This window comes from Mirounga leonina, unplaced genomic scaffold (assembly GCF_011800145.1).
Source record: "Mirounga leonina isolate KUSES-001 unplaced genomic scaffold, KU_Mleo_1.0 Mir_228, whole genome shotgun sequence".
NCBI lineage: Eukaryota > Metazoa > Chordata > Mammalia > Carnivora > Phocidae > Mirounga > Mirounga leonina.
In genome coordinates, this window is record NW_023270619.1 from 117,302 (window position 1) to 138,063 (window position 20,762).

Genomic DNA, 20,762 nt, shown 5'->3' on the forward strand with positions numbered 1-20,762 from the left:
TCTCTCATTTGCTTAGAATCTTTGCACCAGCTCCGTGCATTTGCTTTGGTTTTTGTCTCCATCAATCCAACTGACCTACTCTTCCAGTGGTCAGTAACAACCTCAATATTGTCAAATTCAGTGGCTGCTTCTCTATCTTTAATTCTGCCTCTAGTCCTTCTTGAGACAATTCTGGTCTTGGTGCCGCCACACTGGCCTGGTTTTTCTCTTCTGTCACTGTCTCCTCCTTTTTTATTGGACCTCCGGATGTGAAATAGCCCCAGACTTCAGTGTTGAGTCTCTTCTCCAGCTTATTTTTCCCTAGGTTATCTCACAAGTCCCAGGGATTTATACACCATCTTAACACCAATGACTCAAACGTGCATTTACAACTCAGGCTTCTCCCGTGGACTCTCATGTCCAAATATCTACCAGAAGTTGTTGGGGTTTTTTTTTTTTTTCCCCCAGTTATTTCCTATTGAGTGTCTTCCAAACAGTGTTCTTGGTTTCCCAGTTTTGCTCAGCCACGCTATTCTCCACCCCTGGCCCCCCACTTGAGTCTTCCCCGGTACCACCATCTACCCTGTGCCACATTCTGGAATCAGGAAGTCTGTCTTTCTCTGCCTTCACATCTCATTCATTCACATTTCTTTCAGCCTCCTAGACATCTCTTGAAGTGGGCAACCTGCTGTTGCTGGCTAACCCCCCCTGTGGTTTCTACTCTCGCCCTCTGACAGCACTTGTTTTCAGCCCACCAAGAGTTCCTTAAAGACTTAAAAATTTCACCAAGAATAAAATGCCAACACCACTACCTACGAGCCATGCACATCCTGAGTGCCTGGCTGCATTCTCCACCTCTGCTCTATCCACTGTCCCCCTTGCTCCCGGCAGCCGAACCGTCCTCTGCTTCCTCATTCATGCAAAACTCAGTCTTGTCTCAGGATTTTCACATTTGCTGCTGGGATGCTTTTCTGCGTCTCAGCTCCCAACTCGCACACTTTTCTTAAGCCCTTCAGGTGGAGTTTAAATGGCACCTCCTCAGGGAAGCCTGCCCTGACCACTCCATTTATAGTCTGTATCCCCCACTGTTCACTGCCTCAGCCTCTTGTTTATGTCCTTCACAGACTTGCTACAATTTGTAATTAATCTTTTTGCACAATTAAGCAGGGTTTTTTGTTTTTGTTTTTTGTCTCCTCCACTGGAATGTAAACTCTGCAGTGCTTAGACTCTGTCTGTCCTGCTTCCTGATGTGTCCCCAGGCAGAGTCACTGTCTGGCACCTGGGAGGCGTTTGATAAATATTTGTTAAATAAATGTTAAAGACGTGTCAGCCTAACTACATGGCGAGCTTTCCTGTTAAGCTTTTCTCTTAGCCACCTCAGTATATTCATTCAGCTCTGTGCCCAGTTCTGGTAACTCATTTCAGAAGTTTACAGCAGCAAATCCGAAAAGGCTACAGTGCATGCACAGATCTATCACACGCACATGAACAATTATTTCCTCGTCATTAGTCTACTAGCACTTTTTCTATGGCATCAAGCACTCCTTAGAATCTTTGCACCAGCTCCATAAATGAGGAGAGGCGGCTGCTTTATGTTATAAGCATATGAATCAACTGAACTGCTGAACTGAGCTTCAACTTGGAAAGTAGAAGGCCTGACCGGCGAAGGACTAAGCAGGTATTTCATGTGCGGCAGACATTTAAAAACATTATTTCATTAAAATGGGGCCCAAAATGCACTTTTCAGTCAATATTCATTAAGTACGTACTCTACGTGTCAAGCCCGGGGCTCGGCAGAGAGACCACAGACTGACCTGTTCTCAAGGAACTTATAGACACTGATGACATCATGTTTTACGAAAACCTCCCCTCAAGATGTTTGAACAATATGCATGCAACTCTTCATCCTGTTTGTCCCTTTCACAGTCCATTTTACACCAAATTGCTTACTTTTCTTTTTTTAATCCAGTCATGTTTTGCCACAGTCCTGGGAAGTTCTCAAACTGATATGTGTAGATAAAGATAAGCACCAGCATAGTGTAAATAACCACAGACATCCAAAAGTACTTTAGGATTCGCCTCCACCATTCATAGTGCACCTGTGAATCAGATGTTGAAAAACAAATAAAAAAAGAATTGATTTAAAAAAAAACCTTACAAAAGCACCTCATTTATTCAAGTGTGACAGGTGATGATATTGACAAGTACTCGAAAATCAAATCTATTTCATTTTTTGTTTTTGAGGCTCTATTCCTCATAGAGTCCGCTGGATCTGGATTGGAATCTCAGTACTGAGAGTTGCTAACTACGTCTTGGGGTAAGTCGCTGGACCATTCTGAGCTTCTGCTTCCCCCTCTGTAAGTACCTACTTTGAGAGCTGGAAAGAGGATGAAATCATCCTATTTATAAGCTAGTCTATAGGAGGTGTTCAAGGAATGATATGGAAGATGTTGCCGCCATGGTAGTTATTGTTGGGAGAAAACTGCCTCCGTTTTGAAATTCCACTATTTAAAAGTATTTCAAAACTTCATCAATTTTGGTTGAGATATTTTTATCTCTACAGGTGAATGAATGTAGTTGCTTTATTTGTCCTGTTGGTTGCCTGCATGAAGAGTGTCCTGTTGCACTTGTTTCTACCCCTGAGCGACAATTTTTCTAGAAGTTAAGACTGAATTGGTGGAGAGGCTAACTCATTTTAGTAGAATCTTTTATAAATTCTAATGAATAAAATACTAAAGCAGTTGATGCATTATGCACATATATATATATATATGTATACATGCACACACAGTTTCCTGATTCTAAAGTCTGAAGTACAAGTGAACTGGGCATCAACCCATATTTTAGATTATCCGGCCACTGTTCTTCACTGACTATTCAAAAATGAATTTGATTATACAGGTTTTTTTTTTTTTTATCAAGAAGTTTTGAAAAACTCATGAACTTTTTTGTTTTTTTACTTTTTAAGAGCCCCAAATTTCAAAATAATGAATAAGCTGAAGATAGTCATTTCCCCTTTTAGGCCTTCTTAATATATAATGTTTGAATCGCATTGATCACTTTAGATAATCTGTTCAGGGGATGACAGTCATTTAGAATCCTGTCAAAGGAAGCTCAATATATTCCCAGGACGGCTACTAGGATTTAAGACAAAACAAAGCCAAAAACAAACAAAACAAAACAGGAAAATGATTTACCTACCTGATACAAGGCCACACAGAACAGAAAGAGCACCATGTAGATGATTTTGTACATCACAATTTTACCCTCGAAGCTGACGAAGAAGAACATTCCTCCACAGACGTAGATCCAATACTTGATGAACATGGCCACCACCAGATTGCCCAGCACTTTCATGATGTCCTGGTCGTCATCTTCCTCCACTTCCTCTTCCTCTTCCTTCCTTCTCTCTTGCTTCTCTTCCTTGGCTTCCTCTTCCTCCTTCTCTTCAGCCTCTCCTTCCATTTGTATATCTTGCTCATCATCTTCAAAATAGAAGACTGTGCTGTTATACTTAGCTGGTCCCCTGCCTGGAGCCACACTCCAACTGGGTGTTGTGTGGGGGGCATGGAAGTGCATGTTTTATGTGTTACTCTGTGATTTGAATGATTTCGGACTGTTCCAGTAAACAAGGCAGCATTTATAATGAATCATAATCAAGTTGCATAACCTTTGTGAAATACAGTTTAAAAGATATGAACCTGGTAATATTTTATTCTCATCTTTTTACAATACCTGATTTCATTTCCAGGATCCAATGACAGCTTTATGTACTGCAGGATCTAGAAAAGTTAAGTACAGTGCCCCACCACCCCCCATTCCGTGGTTTTGCTTTCCACCATTTTAGTTACCGAGGTCAACAGCGGTCTGGAAGCAGATGATCCTCCTCCTGACACATGGTCAGAAGGTCCATAACAGTCTAATGCCATGTCACCTGCCTATGTCATTTACCCCATCTCATCGCCGGGCCTTTTCTTATCTCATAGCATCACTAGAAGGCCAAGTACAGCACGAGAAGATATTTTGAGAGAGAGTGAGACCACATTCACATAACTTTTATTACCATGTATTATTATAATTCTTCTATCTTATTATTAGTTGTTCATGGTTTACTGTGCTTAATTTATAATTAAACTTTATCATAGGCTTGGAGGTACAGGAAATGACATAGTATCTTTAGGGTTCAGTACTATCTGCAGCGTCAGGCATCCACTGGGGTCTTGGAACGCATCCCCTATGAACAAGGAGTCCCTTGCCCATGACAATAACACAAATTAAAATGACTATATCAATTTCAAATTCTGATTGTTTCCTGGTTCTGAAAGTGTGACCTTGGATAAACCATTTAACTTCTCTGAACCTGGTTCTTCTTCCCTTAAGTGGGAATCAGTTTTGTGAGGATCGAATGAGAGCTCATTTCTGAAAGCTCCTTGTGAGCTCCCATGTGCGCACTAACTCGGCCCCACTGGAGCCCTGGTTTTGCATCACTCCAGGTTAATGCTCGGCTTTTATCTGCTCTGAAGTATAGAGGCTTTCTGATGTATGTGGGGAGCCCTCTCTCTCTAATTCTGCTGAGCACAAAACTCTCTAGTCACACCAATTTACCTTTTTCTTCATTTTCCTGACTTCCGATTTTGATCTCAGATAAAAGAGCTTCCTTTTCTTGAAGAGCTTTTTGCTCGGTGAGGTGCTGCCTCAGCAGGAGCCAAAAAGTAATGGTGAAAAGTATCTGAAAGTAGAGAATTAGCAGAACAAGAATTAAGTCACCCATTTGAAGTGTAAATACAATTCAACATATATAATATTTTCTCCACATTTCAGTGGAAACACAATAAATAAGCCTCTCTGTATGAGACAGAGTCGGGTAGCCACTGGATTTCACCTGAAAATCACTGGCTTTGAAATCCCCTTTGCTGAAGACGCGAACAAGCATGTTTGAGGGCCAGGAGGTCATTCGGCAGCGTGTGGGGGCCCAGGGAAGGTGTCCCGACAGCCCAAACTACTTCCATCTAGGCCGAAGTCAGTTTTGGCAACTGGTCCCCCTGGAGGAGCTAGTCCTTGCTTTCCTGTCCCGACTATGACATAAGCCCAGTTGCAACAGGAAGACATATTTCTTCCATAACACTCGTTGACTCTGCAATGTTCCTTGGGATGAAGAATTCCACAGATGGGAAAAAGAACATTTCATCCCAGAAAACAGAACCCTTTAATATCCCATTCATCTCCCAAAGCTGAAGGAAGAATTGTTCTAAGTGTCCATACTTGTATGTTAAAGTTTTGCGGAGAGCCAGGGAAAAAAAAGAAAAGCTGATGCTTTTGGGGAGCTCCTTCTTCAGGGGGTATAGGGCCTGGCACATAGTGGTTGTTTCGTACTAGCTTCATGGCAATACAATTTACAATGCCATACAATTTACCCATTTGGAGTGTGCGACTCAGTGGCTTATAGTAGTCACAGAGTTGTGCGACCAACTCTGCGATCAACTGTAGAATATTCTCATCACCCCACAAGAAGCCCCAGAACAGTCACCCCGTTCCTGCCCACCTCAGCCCTGGCCAACCACTAATTTACTTTCTGTCTCTACAGACTGCCTAATCTGGGCATTTAATGTAAGTGGAATTACTTACTAAACATTCTTTGGCCGGTGGCTTCTTTTATTTGGCATAATGTTTTCAAGGCTTGTTCCTGTTGAAGCCTGTGCTGGCCCCCACTTCTTCTTATTATTTGGTAATATTCCATTGTATGGACAGACAACATTTCATTTCTCAGCTGATGGGCGTTTAGGTTGTTACATTTTTTTGAGGTTATTAAGAATAACACTGCTATGAACACTCACGCGCAGGTCTTTGTGTGGACATAGGTTTTCAGTTCTCTTGGGTATAATACCTAGGAGTGGAATTGCTGGGTCTAATGGCAGTTCTATGTTTAACCTTTGGAGGAACTGACAGACCATTTTCTGAAGTGGCTGCAGAATTCTCCATGCCCCCCAAGCAGTGTATGGGGTTCCAGTTTCTCCATGTCCTCATTAATACTTATTATTATCTGACTTTTTTTTTTAAGATTTTATTTATTTATTTGAGAGAGAGTGAGCAGGAGAAAAGGAGCAGGGAGAGGGAGAAGCAGACTCCCCACTGAGCAGGGAGCCTGACGCAGGGCTCGATCCCGGGACCCTGAGATCATGACCTGAACCGAAGGCAGACACTTAACCGACTGAGCCACTCAGGTGCCCCCTGTCTATCTTTTTGATTCTAGCCATCCTGGTGAGTGTGAAGTGGCATTTCACTGTGGTTCATAGTAGGATTTTAATAAATATTTGCCAAAGACATGAAAAAAAGTAGGCAAATGAACCGGTCAATTTTACTTTGACTAACTGCCCACTTGACAACCCATAAATATCCACTTCTCCTTTGCCTTCAGGATAAACCAGTCCCAGTCAGTCTGGGACAACATGTTTAGGGCCTAAGAAGAACCAGAGTGCCTCCACTTCTGAAAACTTGGCATTAAACTTCTGGGAGTCACAACAAATTGAACTATAGCTGCAATTTGGGAAAGAAATCTGTTTCTCTAGTGCATGTCTAAAGAGCTTAGGAATACTCAGGGGCAGATGGGGCACCTTTCCTGGAAGAGGTGATTTACAAGCCCAGTTTGGAAGGTGCGATTGATGTAGTTTGATGGAGTGGGGAACACATTCTAGCAGCTGAAGGATGCTACCGAGGAGCTGAGTCTGGCTCCCCCAGACTGGCCAGACCTCTGAGGACCCGGGACATATTCTTTCTTTCTCTCACTTTCCATCTTCAGTACTCTGCAGTGTATTTAATAATGTACTTTGACAAATGTCACCATGATATTTTATAATCTTAGGTTGTGTTGTTAACCTTGATAAGGCCTCGCATTTTTTTTTTTAAATTCCTAGGTACACTAAAATATAAGTGCAGACCCTATTTTCTCCAGAGTAACACTGCTTTTTTTAAAACAAATAATACATTTATTTCCCCAAAAATGTCCCCCAACCCCAAGAGCTATTTTATTTTATTTTATTTTATTTTATTTTGAGAGAGAGAGCGAGAACACGAGCAGGAGGAGGGATAGAGGGAAAGGAAAGGGAGAAGCAGATTCCCCACTGAGCAGGGAGCCAGACATGGGGCTTGATCCCAGGACCCCCGAAGGCAGACGCTTAAACGACTGAGCCACCCAGGAGCCCCAGAGCTGTTCATTTTAGATTAGACAGGAGGTAGTTCAACCAGTTGGCTGGCCTACATTTAAGATGGCTCACCAATATTCCGAGCCAGGTTGAAATGGATTTGCATAGTCAAAAGGTGAGGTTTTGAATTTCTTTTATAAAGAAAAGACTAACTTCCCAGTTTTGGATGTGTGTTTAAGGGGAGAGAAGGAGAGGGAAGAGTGTGAGACAAAAGTGACTTGTCAGTGAAAATATTCTGTGGGACTGTCAGCTAGAGTGGAGTTTGAGAGAGAAAGGAAGGAAGTTGCTATGGTCTGTGAACACGGGATTATGATCTAATGTCTATCATTACTATTCACCTGTTAGGAGTTTCTCCTTTACCCCAGTAGCCTTCATCAAAAAGTCTGTGATGAGAACCAATCCTTGGTATCTACTAGCACCCCATTCAGGCCTGGTTGCCTTGGATACGGGGTGTCTGGTAACCTGTAAAAAAAGGTGCTTGCTCTCGGGAAAGGTGGGTTTCATGTGATGTAAATTCATGTCCCTTTCAGAGAGTGATTCTCTGCCTAGAGGAGAAAGGTGTTCAAGGCTTATGGAGTAGGGACACGAGACTGCTTTCACGGTCTTAACACAATGTCATCAACACAATGGACATGTGTGTTTAGAGTCTGCCACGCTGTCCACAAAATAGAAAGGTTGAGGCATATAATGTTCTGAAATAAAAGCTATTAAAATGGACCATGAAAATAATGAGTACTGAAAGATCATGAACCTTGTTGCTACAAATTGAAGGCATATCATATAATCTGCAGAAGGAAAAAAAAGAGGGTCATACTTAATTTTTGCTGCTAAGAGTGTTTTTTAAGACATAATTGAAGAAAAAATGTTTTTACTAATAATCAGTGATTATCTGTAACAGCAACACATTCAGCCTGTTTTGAAAACTGAGATCAAAGAAAGTCCTCTAACATTTGGATACATTTTACAACTGTATTTTCCTGTTTCTCTAATTTCTACTATACTGTAATTGACATTAAAATATAGCAGACTATATTTTTCCTTTCAGTGGAAAGCTTTGTTATTTTAAATAAAATCTAAAAGCATGGTGTGATATTTATTCATGTTTAAATTATAGAGACCACTAAGCATTATAAGTTATTTCTTAGAGTTTTTAATCTATTCATTTTTGTAAAGCACTGAATATTTTGAACCCATGTAAGTAAGTCTGTGCTTGGATATGCTTATTATGATTATTGTGGATTTGCTTCAATGTTTTGTTTTCTTGTTTTCCTATTCACTTACCTTTGAGGCAAGTTCTCCTGGTTCTTTCTTTTCCAAGAATCCTGGGACCTTTTTAATTTCGGGAAGTTCAAAACTCCATATATACTGTAATATCAGCAACAGATTTCCATAGACGACCATGAAAGGAGAGCTGATCATGGCATATTTTCTTCTGTTGCGAATCATCCAAAGGGTGCATGACCAAATCAACAACACAAATGTCAACCAGCTGTGATACGTGATGCTCCAAGCCTCGAGGAAAAAGGGAAGAGACAACACACAACGGTGATGAGTACAACGTAGTGTTCGCCCGCTCTGCTTACTTAGAAGTTCTCTAAAAGGAAAAAGTCAATAATATTCAATCTAGGGAGAAGAGAGAGTGGTGAAATCACAGAGAGACATCCCAACCTGGGGCATAGGAATGAACTGAAGAGAAAGACTGATCTTGCTGAGAAGAACATTGTTTTTTAACTTCCCGCACGGAATGGAGCCAAGGGCATGAGTGTCTTCTTTCTAATCTTTTTTCCCTTTAGGTATAAAGGTCTTCATCTTCACCCTACTTTACAGTATTAAAAGCAACTGTAAGTGCTTTATCCCTTCTTTTTCCAAAGTAGCTTGGGAGTGATTTACGTCATTTCAGAGTGCCAGGTAGGGGTGCCTGGGTGGCTCAGACCGTTAAGCGTCTGCCTTGGGCTCAGGTCATGATCCCAGAGTCCTGGGATCAAGCCCTGCATCGGGGTCCCTGTTCAGTAGGGAGCCTGCTTCTCCCTCTCTGCCTGGTGCTTCCCCTGCTTGTATACTCTCTCTCTCTGTCAAAAATAAATAAAATCTTAAAAAAAAAAAAGAGTGCCAGGTAAATGTGGCCATAGCTGGGCTCCGAAATGGAAGCTGTGGGTATCACTAGAGTAAGTACACAAGTTGGGGCTTAGAGATCACTCTGGGATTATCTAAGAAGATGTACACAATAGAAATGAGAAAGTTTACACAAGGAAGGTGTGTCTTTGGCTTCTGCACACTCCAAACAATAAAACCAAGTTCATTTAAAGGCCAGCCTCAGCTTCTGTCCTGTAAGGGGTAGGACTAAAGAGCCATCAGACTCACTGGACAAATGATACATCTTCTTTCATTCACGTGAAATTTGCAAAGAATCAGAAATGTATCTCAAAGGGCAGCTCCCAGGACAATACATAAATCAGGCTCAAGACTATTATTAACTTCCAGAAATCCATCTTTTCTTACCATGATCTCTGATACTAAATCTTTGTAAAAAGATGTTTAAAAGCATTTTCTAGATATGTTTGAGGCTAATTGAAATCAATTGTATTCCTGAATATCATGAATTACCAAGAGTTAGTTGGAAAGTCCAAAATGTTTTACAAGTCTCTTTTGCTTCTGGAAAATAGGTAAGTATTAAGATAAATGAAGTCAGCATGGAACAAACAAATGTTTCCTCTCAACAGTTTGCAAATTTGTCCCAAAGGACAGCTAGCTTTCTAAGTGGTGAATTATTTAAAATTTTTGGATGAAACATACGATAAACATAAACATATTTTTATATGATAAATATATGATAAACATGAAAATAAAATTGCTTTTATTAAAATTAGTGACTGATAACCACTAGCAAGGCTGAATTATTTTCATGAAAATATGCTTTCTTGGAAATATTGTTTATCGGAAGTTAGGTAACATTAAATGCTTCTGCATTTGCATTAAATAGTGTATTTAATGCATTTATCTCGGTATGAAATGCAGATGTGATTGCCATTTTTGTGTGTGACTCAGGAGAATAATCTTCAGAGATATTATAATTCCAGCAGATTGTTCCCCCCCCACACACTGTTCTTGGGAAGGTGAGGATGATGGAGGAAGAAAAGCAAGTTATGACGATTTTTTAAACCTCTTTCCTTTTTAATATCTAAGTCATATATGCCTTTCAGTCATGGTAGTTGGGATACTTCTGCATTATGTTCAGTTTCCAGATTGTCTGATAGTGTAGTAAATTCGTACTTTGTAGTTTTGAATAAATACATGTATCATTCTAACAGACTTGGCTCCTCAGGACTGCCCTTTCTGTCTGTGATTAAAACTCTGCTGTAGGGGGTGCTTCCACGGAAGGCAGGCACATTAAAAAACATTAATATTATGGCTCCGTTAAAACAATGAAAATGGCACCAGACAAGGGCACGTCTTTTTTTTTTTTTTAATATATATTTTTTAAGATTTTTTATTTATTTATTTGAGAGAGAGAGAATGAGAGACAGAGAGCATGAGAGGGAGGAGGGTCAGAGGGAGAAGCAGACTCCCTGCCGAGCAGGGAGCCCGATGCGGGACTTGATCCCGGGACTCCAGGATCATGACCTGAGCCTAAGGCAGTCGCTTAACCAACTGAGCCACCCAGGCGCCCCAGGGGCACGTCTTTAATGAAGGATCTGCTCTGTTATGTTGTTTTTACAATAGATTTTTTCTACTAAGTAGCAAAATGTGTTTTTTTTAAAGCTCTCTTTCTTTACAAAAAAAAAAAAAAAAGACCAAACTAGGGGCGCCTGGGTGGCTCAGTCGGTTAAGCATCTGTCTTCAGCTCAGGTCATGATCTCAGGGTCCCCCTGCATTGGGCTCCCTGCTCAGTGGGGAGTCTGCTTCTCCCTCTCCCTTTGCCCTCCCTTCTCCCTTTCTTGTGTGCACACGTGCTCTCTCTCTCTCTCAAATAAATAAATAAAATCTTAAAAAAAAAGACCAAACTTAACTGCCTTATTTTTAGAAAGAGAGAAGAAAGGTGTATATATACTCTTTTGAGTTCAGAATCAGAATTGTAAATTGCATTTATATTCGGTATCTTAAAATTAGAATTTTGTTACAGTTTAAATTAGAGGTTGATATATCAAAAATGTCAAAAAGTACCAAGAGCACAGAATTAATATTATTTAAAGAATAGAGTTTGCAACACTAAATGAGCCATCTTTAATTTCAAGGAGGTTTCTCTTTGCCAGCCCTCTCTCAGATGTGTAGTGGTCCTTACTAGAAGCTGATGTTGACTGAACATACAGGTGCATTTGGAAGACATTTTGAGGGAGTGCCTGGAGAAACTGTGTTTAGGTATTTTCCCCCTAGAGGTATAGAATATTTTCATTTTTTATCGTCAAAGTTGTCATGGGATCTCACCACTGACCACAAAATATGAAGAGTTTTGTGATTTTTAAAAAGATTTCATTTATTTATTTGACAGAGAGAGAGCCAGAGAGCACAATGGAGGGAAACAGCAGAGGAGTGGGAGAAGCAGGCTCCCCACGGAGCAGGGAGCCCAATGCGGGGCTCGATCCCAGGACCCCAGGATCATGACCTGAGCCAAAGGCAGACACTCAACCAACTGAGCCACCCAATATGGAAGAGTTTTGTGTTAGGTAAGTGTTAGGCTTCTCAAAAATAAATCAGATTTCCCATGCAAGTTTGTTTCTAAGAAGGTTACAAATTAGACTTTCTTTTGTCTTCTATCTCTAGGCCAAAGGACTATTTTTTTGAAGCTATGATGCCAGAGATGCAAGATGTATCAAGTGAGTATGAACATACATCAACTGAGCGCTCACAATTGGAAAAGCTCTTGGGAACTCTATTTAGTTGCTTGATGTTCATCCTGGTAACAATTTATTGCAGCTAAGATGGAGTAAAGTCTCACTCAAATTTGGGGTAAAATGTGAATGTAACTTTCAATGTCTAAAGGAAATAAAAACAGTCTATGTTAATCTTGGGCACCTTCAATACCACACAGAGAAACTACCCAATAGATCTTTTATTTTGTTAAATTTATTATTATTATTATTATTATTTTAGGGAGGGAGAGAGCAGAGGGAGGGCAGAAGGAGAGAGAGAATCTTAAGCAGGCTCCATGCCCAGCACAGAGCCCAATGCAGGGCTGGATCTCACAACCTTGAGATCATGACCTGTGCTGAAATCAAGAGTTGGATGCTTAACCGGCTGAGCCACCCAGGCACAACCCCAATAGATTCTTTTAAACCGGCAAAAAAGGGAACAGTTTCATTTGACAGGCTAATTTGAGAGAGATGTACTAATATTTAAAAGTAGGTTAAATAGAACAGAACATGATTTTGAAATCTGTAGTAGGCAGATCAGAGGAAGAATAAACATAACCAACCATTCCCCACCAAGACATTGGGAAGATTAGATATTTGTGCCAGCCACGAGAGGATGGTGGGGCATTTGTCGAGCACACTGACTGTCCCCTCTCATACATACCATCATGGCAATGAGGGCACAGATGTAACTTTGTTTCATAATAAACTGAAACACAGAGACCATGGCGTGAACTTTAACACTTTGTTTCTCCTCATGGCTCCTTTCCTCCTCAAATTCTTCCTTCTCATTCTCTTCTTCCTCTTTCTTTTCTAGATAGAGAAATAATTTATATAGCTTTATGCTAATATGTAAATTCTGGGTAAATGTCCCCAGTGCTGTAGCACATATATAGTTTTAGCAGAGACTTTAAAAAAAATTTTATTATGCTAATCACCATACATTACATCATTATTTTTTGATGTAGTGTTCCATGATTCATTGTTTGCGTATAACACCCAGTGCTCCATGCAGAACGTGCCCTCTTTAATACCCATCACCAGGATAACCCATCCCCCCACCCCCCTCCCCTCTAGAACCCTCAGTTTGTTTCTCAGAGTCCATCGTCTCTCATGTTTCATCTCCCCCTCCGATTTCCCCCCTTCATTTTACCCTTCCTACTATCTTCTTCTTTCTTTAACATCTAATGTATTATTTGTTTCAGAGGTACAGGTCTGTGATTCAACAATCTTACAAAATTCACAGCGCTCACCATAGCACATACCCTCGCCAGTGTCTATCACCCAGTCACCCCATCCCTCCCACCCCCCACCACTCCAGCAACCCTCAGTGTGTTTCCTGAGATTAAGAATTCTTCATATCAGTGAGAGCATATGATACATGTCTTTCTCTGATTGACTTATTTCGCTCAGCATAATACCCTCCAGTTCCATCCATGTCGTTGCAAATGGCAAGATTTCATTCCTTTTGATAGCTGCATAATATTCCATTGTATATATATACCACATCTTCTTTATCCGTTCATCTGTCGATGGACATCTTGGCTCTTTCCATAGTTTGGCTGTTGTGGACATTGCTGCTATAAACATCTGGGTGCACGCACCTTCAGATCCCTACATTTATATCTTCTAATACCCAGAGTGCAATTGCTGGGTCATATGGTAGCTCTATTTTCAACTTTTTGAGGAACCTCCATACTGTTTTCCAGAGTGGCTGCACCAGCTTGCATTCCCACCAACAGTGTAGGAGGGTTCCCCTTTCTCTAGCAGAGACCTTTATTTAAGACTTCAGAGATTATTTCCAACTAACAAAGCCCTCAGAATTCAAACAGATTCACTAAGTGCTTCCTGGTCAGTGTAATGGAATCCTTACCTCAGAAATCCCAGAAAGAACATCTCAATTTAAGAGAATGTGGAAGGTAGCCTGTAAGATGGTTCCCAATGACCCTACCTCCTGATGTTCATGCCTTTGGGTAGTCCTCGCTCCTTGAGTGTGGGTTGGACCTCTGATGAGCTGCTAACAAATAGGAGGGATGGAATATGACTTCCAAGATTCAGTTTAAAAAGATGGTGGCTTCCACCTTGGCCACTTTCTCTCATTTTCTTGCTCATTCTGAGAGAAGCCAGCTGCCACGGTGTAAACTGCCCTAAAAAGAGGTCCAGATGGCAAGGAACTGGTGTCTCTGGCGAGCAGTCAGCAAGAGCTTGAGGCCGGTCAATAACTACGTGGGTGGGTGTGAAAGCAGATTCTCCTCAGGCGAGGCTTCAGATGAGACCACAGCCTGAGCCAGCAGCTTATATACCACCTTACTGGAGACCTTGAACCAGAGAAGCCCATCCTAGTCACACCTGATTCCTGACCCACGGAAACTGTGACAGTAAATGTCTTAAGCCACTAGGTTTGGGAGTAATCCGTTTTTCAGTAATAGATAACTAATACAAACAGTATCTGCAGTACGGATATAGTGAAGGTGCAGAAAACCAACCAAGCTCAACCAGTGTGAGCTCGGCAGCCCATGGTTTCCTTTTAGGTCATGCTGAGGCAGAAAAGTCATACTAAGGATGGAAATATCACGTCAAAAGGAAGAGAAACTGTGGAGGGCTGAGGAGAAGAGGACCAGCAATGGGACAGTACTGGCATAGTGGTGAAGGAAGGATTTCTCCTCAAGATTTCAAAGATGAAGTAATGAAACGTCCGTTCTGTCCTCCTATTCAAATTCAATGGGCTACATGTAAGCAGGTCGCATCAGGGAGTTGCTCCGCACCATGAAGAGGATACATAAACCACTGAAACACCAGTGAGCATGCACAGCACCTTGCACAGACTCCAGAAGTGAGCCTCCAAGTGAGGTGGTGGTATTTCCTTGTGCAGAAGCCCGCTGCCCTCCACCCCTCCAATGCTGGGACTGGGGTCTATAAGGGGAAGTCCACGGATCAGAGACAGGAAAAAGCAGTCTGATGGATTTTACAGTTCCTGGTGCTGCTTCTCTGGTTGTAACGCTGTCTGCATATATTAAATGCATTCAAATTTAAAAAATAACTTTCCAGCTTTTGTTTTACCTTTGAAATTTCAAGTTATGATGTGAGTGTGTGTGTTTGCCCTCTCAGCAGCCAAATTCTGTTCATTTCTCTTTCTGTTAGGTCACATATAAAGAAAAGATACCTGGCATGACCTGAGTGTCTCAAGCTTTAAAAGTCGCAAATGCTGGTTCTTGGGCCCGGCCTTTGTGATTCTGATGCCAAAGCACCGAAGAGCACACTTTAGAAAGTACAGTATTTGCTTGAGCTATTCGGTAAGTGAAAACCTTGGTTTAAGCCCAACTTACAAACTGAAGCACACACACATAGGAAGCAGAAATGGGTAATTAACCCATGGGGTCTGGTGCTCCATGGAGGTGCCACCTGGGGCTGGGGGGGGGTGGGGGACGGGCAGGGCTGCTGGCTTAGGGACCTGAACACAGTCTGACCTTACTGAGGAAGGCTGCAGAGTGTGACGAACCCTTGGTACTGCTCAGTGGATGCCAGGTCAGGGGCAACTGCAGGGTGTACTGATAACTACACAGAACACTACAGTAGAATAAGCCTGGTAAAGAATTATGAAAAAAATTACATTAAGCTGAATGTATCAATAATGTAGGCTGGATAGTTGCTCAGTTGCTGGCCATTTACTCAAGGTAGGATCATGTGTAACAACTCTAGGTTTAATTCCATATAAATAGAAAACACCTGCATGTACTCTGCCTTTTTTTTTTTTCTCCCATGTTGTAAACTTAGCTAATTCTGTCTCTGTGAATTGGTGACAGGCATAGTCTCTGTCAGGGCAGTGACAACAGAGGTTGGGTCAACTCTTGCCTTGCAGGAACGAGGGGCTAGTGTTGCCAGATATTCACATTCTTTAAGGGATTCCAGAAACTTCCATATCTCAGTCAGAGCTGCGCTTTTTAAAATGTTGGTTACTTTCTTTCTTTCACTTTAGAAAATGCTATGTAGGCCAACAAAACAAAACACAACCCAAGTCACAGCCACCAATTTGTCATCTCCAGGAACTGCCTGTTTTCCTTCAACATAATAAACTGAGAGACAAGGGGAAAAAAGGCCTAATACTGGTTCGGACCCTCACGCCCCTTTTTCTTACTAGACAAAAAGAACTCTTTCTGAAAGCATTCATCCATTAACCAGCAAAGCTACTGACCATGATTACAATATCAAATTCTAGAAAAAACAAAACACACATACACACATAGGTTTAACACTATAAATAAGTTGACATGTTTAAAATAATGTTTTACCCTTTATTTTTCAAAGTTTGCCCCAATTGTACCATTTATTTTGTACAGAAGGATAAACCACCCATAGCAATATGCTGGGGCAATACACAGAACTGAAGGAAAGGAGCTTCATTACACTGACCATGGAAGACAGCACCTGTTAGAAAAAATGAAACTGACACAATAAACAATGAAACGCAGAGATGCCGGGCGTGTGCACGAGAGGAGATAAAAGCAGCAGAGCCGGCTCCTTACCTGAGGAGTCTTCCGACGGCTCCCACCGGTACTGTGGGGTGGAGTACAGGTCGGCTTTGGCAGGGCCGTTCTCGATGGGCAGACTGGGGTGGATGGTGTGGTAGTCTACAGGATTGCCGTTCACAGTCACCAGCAGGCCCTGGCAGGGGAGCGTGGGGCAGAGGCACACCTGTGACAAGAGCTCCAGTTTTCAGTGTAGACATTGAAAACTGCCTCCTTGCCTTATGCTAGCTAGACAGAACCCTGCGGTGAGACACGGACTGAGAGCTGAACAGGGTCGTCAACTACCCACTTGAGCAAAAGGAATTGCATACATTCCTCTGTTCACATCTATCTTCCAGAGTGGTGGCTAAAAGCTGAATCTGATCTTCTTGTACTTCTGCTCAACACCATGCAAGGCACCCTCTGTTCTCAGGACCAAGTGTAAAGCCTGGGAAAGGCAGGCTGAGGCTTCCCGATCTGGTCCGATCACCTCTCCAGCCTCTGTTCTCATGGCTTCTCCTCCTAGCCCTCCCTCCAGCTATTAGAACTCCAGACCTTTCCTAGGCCCCAGCCAGAGCACCCCTGCCTTGGACCCTCCCCACCCTGCCCACACCCCAGTGTAGCTCTGCAGAGGACTAATGTAGTCTCAGGGTGGCTGGCACCCCCTCTGGAGATCTTTGCTGATGCTGCCAGCTTGCAATTCCTATGATGAAGCACTTCGTGCACTAAGTGCAATTTCTTGTTTTTTTCCCTGTCTCTTTGGCTTTATGATATGAACATATGTGTGTGTGTGTGTGTGTGTGTCCGTGAACATGCAAGACTTCCAATTCAAATTATGTAATAGGTCTATCTGCAGAGAAAAATGCTTCTAAAAACCCTCCAACGTGGCTTTTTAAAAGTTTAAATACATTCTGTATGACTATAGTCGAGCTCATGTTGTATGAGTTAGTGTTATAACAGCAATAAACCAGATACAATTTCTACAAGAAAAATATTCAGAAACTTAGGGAAATTTTATAGATCATTAAAATATACTCAAAGGAGCTAATTCCATTTATATCACTTCTACATCACTTACATGAGCATAAATGATAATTCTAAGAATATACTAACATCGGATGGTTTGTAGTCATCTTGGGTCATGGATAAAAGCTGCAAAAAGCAATGCAGGACAGCAATGTTAATATGTGAGCAAAAAGCACTGCAATGTTTATATATATATATATCTGTAAAGTTTTACTATGCACATACCCATTCCTTCAACCAGCTAGATGCTAGTATGTTAAAGTTGCCATGCAAAATATAGAGGGACAAATAATTGAACTGGATGTTGCTATTTATTGTAACTGTTTTCCAGCTTCTGATGTTAACTTTTAATTGTGACAGCAAATAACCAGTCATAAACCACGTGACTACAAAAGTTGATCATATTTTTCAACTGTTTTGTTTTAATAGAATAAACTGCTTCATTTAATACTCCCCAAACCCTTGAGACCTCTGCCAAATTCTGAAAATATTTACTTTTCAAGAAATAGAAGTTTCATACTAAAGAAAAATTGATTTGTAATGCAGGTTGAGATTATTTTAAGATTTACATATTGTCTACCACAAACTAATTATTACATGACTATGCCTTTAAACTATATTAGCGCCAGGTGGTTTGGACCCCCCCCAAATAATAAGCACTTTCTGTGCTAACGGTTCTCCAACTTTTTTGGCTCAGGACTCATTTATAATCATAAAAATCACTGAGAGTCCCAAAGAGTTTTTAATGATGTGGGTCCTATCTATCAGTATCTACTATACTAGAAATTAAAATTGAGGCCTTTAAAAATATTTATTAGTTCATTAAATTTTTCTTAAAATTTAACATGTTCACATCAATCATTTCATTCAAATAGCTATATTTAAAAAACAAATAGTGAAAAAAGTAGTAGTATTTTATGCTTTTGCTTATCTTTTTAATATCTGGCTTAAAAGAAGACAGCTGGATTCTCATATCTGTTTGTGCATTTAATCTGCTGTGATATGTTATTCTGGCGGAAATATATGAAGAAAATCTGGCTTCACCAAGCTTTGTAGTTAGAAAAGGAAAGAGCATTTCAATTGGCTAGCCAGGTAATTGTGGACAATATGTTTTGTTTTGTTTTGTTTTGATACACCGGAGGACAGCTGCTACTTGGAATCTGAAATTGTATCAATGAACGTTTCACACTCTGTTACTTTAAAATCCAGGGCTGTATCATGTGTTGGTGATTTGCAGTCAGTGAGTTATACAATCTACCAAATATTGACACATTGCATTACACAATATTTAAAAAGTACATTTGTTAATTCGATCTCACCACTGATCTCATCAGGGAGGTCCTTAAGTATGGGGAAGTTTTCAAGCGCTGAATAGAGGATACAAGTTTTCTAATATTCTAATTTTCACTCAAAAGTTCAAATTTTACCACCGGCAACAAACGCCGTCAGCTGTTTGCCTTGAAGTGTTGGGCTCACTTCATTTACTTGCCAGGACTTCTCTGCCAAACACCCATCTCTGAACACCCATAATTTGTCCACCCGCGGCTCCTTCCAGGGGCTGTGGTGTGTGGTGGGCGACAGCGAGTTCAGCTCACACTTCCTACACCCGGCCAAGCGCTTCTCAGCAGGACGCCATCACACTTTCACACGTGGTACTTTGTGCAACTTCCCATTTTGCCACACAGGATATTAAAAAGACGTGAACTCCAAAGTGGAGATTTAAGAAAATGGGTAACTGTTTTTGGCTCATCAAGGATATTCGTAAGTGAACTGGCCTTGCTGCTTTGTTTTCTCTGAGTGCACAGCCCCAAAAGGGCAGGGACTGTGGCTGTGGGGGTTCCTGCCACCCCCTGGGTTGGCTCGTGCTTTTGTATCAGCGTGTCAGCACAGCGAAAAGAAGGGATGTATTTTAAATATTATTTAAAAAAAGAGTTGTGAGCTCGTGGATCCCCGTGAGGGTCTCAGGAATCCCCAGAGGTCCACAGACCTCCATTTGAAAAATTCCTAAGCTATCCTCTATGGCGATCTGTCATTTAGTAAAAGGAGCAGGATAATCTGACACACGGCGTGATGAGAAAGGCCCCTGGAAATCCTCAGACATCTTAGGGCACCACATGGGCCTGGCAAGGCCATCCACCGCCTAAGGCAGCTCATTCATTGTTTTGCCCTCACTCAGCACATGGCAGCCATGCTGAGATTAAGGCCACACGTCTTAGAGAAACTCACCTGCCACCAAACAAATTGGAAAATCTACTCCTCAATTCTCTAACATGCTACCAAGCAAATGCTTTGTATCTGTCATTACAACATTGCAAATGGGCATATTTAATGAGTCAATATAGCACTGAGTTGAGTTCAACATGGTCAATAAATGCTCAAAGGGTTATATGAATTACCCATTGTGACTCACTTTTCCTTGTCAATCCATACAGTTGCCTTGGTGTAGTAAGAGATACTTAATCATATTCATATAGACCGTTTTGTTCTTCTCTCAGTGGTTACTTGAGTTATTATTGTGGCCAGCTGCCCAATAAAGTGAAATTATTTTCTGCAATGTATTTCAGCACTGAGACTTTCCCTGCCCGGTGCTAACAGTTGCTGTTATTTTTTGCTTGTTTTAAACACAAATTTATTTATTTTTAATGAAGTCTTTCTTTTGAGGATGAAGAGACTTCATAGAAAGCACTGAAATATACAATGGTGTTCTCATGGGGTATGGTGAAACCATATTTTCCTTCAGAAGCACTGGGTTCCCCTCTCTGAATAGAGCTCTCTGCTACCGAGACATCAAAATCAAACTATTTCTATAAACTATGGGCAATCTGCGTTTGCATATGATACATGACTCATATTTAGTAACATAACACAAAAGAAGCAAAATAAATTAGGAAATGGCAATTGCTTTCTTGTGGCTTACTTTTCTCTCATCAGTTGGGTAATGGGTGGCGTACCACAGGCTCCGCCTCCTCTCGGCTGTTATTTGGATGGGGCTACAAGCCAGGGCTCTGTCCTCTTCCTTGGTCCTGTCATCCTGCACCTGAGACACAGAATAACCCACAGGACCAGCTCTGCTTCCAAGAGCAGTTCCTTCAGTGGCCTGGCTGACCCAGAGAAAGTTTTTCACCCGTGCCTTGATAATGGTAATTTTTTTAAAATTAATGTATACGATATATGGGATTTCATTAAGACATTTTTAAGAATGACAC

The 20,762-nt window shown here is 41.3% G+C and overlaps 1 protein-coding gene across 3 annotated transcripts in view; it reads right to left on the reverse strand.

Moving 5' to 3' along the window:
* PIEZO2 (piezo type mechanosensitive ion channel component 2) overlaps window positions 1-20,762 on the reverse strand; it is a 510,005-nt gene that overhangs the window by 108,247 nt on the left and 380,996 nt on the right. For all 3 annotated transcript variants that reach the window (XM_035029291.1, XM_035029293.1, XM_035029292.1), the window contains exons 9-16: window positions 20,474-20,593; window positions 17,644-17,682; window positions 16,549-16,687; window positions 12,690-12,838; window positions 8,460-8,690; window positions 4,585-4,708; window positions 3,181-3,464; window positions 1,930-2,078 (exon numbers count right to left, since the gene is read on the reverse strand). In XM_035029291.1, coding sequence (XP_034885182.1) covers window positions 1,930-2,078; window positions 3,181-3,464; window positions 4,585-4,708; window positions 8,460-8,690; window positions 12,690-12,838; window positions 16,549-16,687; window positions 17,644-17,682; window positions 20,474-20,593 — 1,235 coding nt within the window. The remainder of the gene's footprint in view (window positions 1-1,929; window positions 2,079-3,180; window positions 3,465-4,584; window positions 4,709-8,459; window positions 8,691-12,689; window positions 12,839-16,548; window positions 16,688-17,643; window positions 17,683-20,473; window positions 20,594-20,762) is intronic.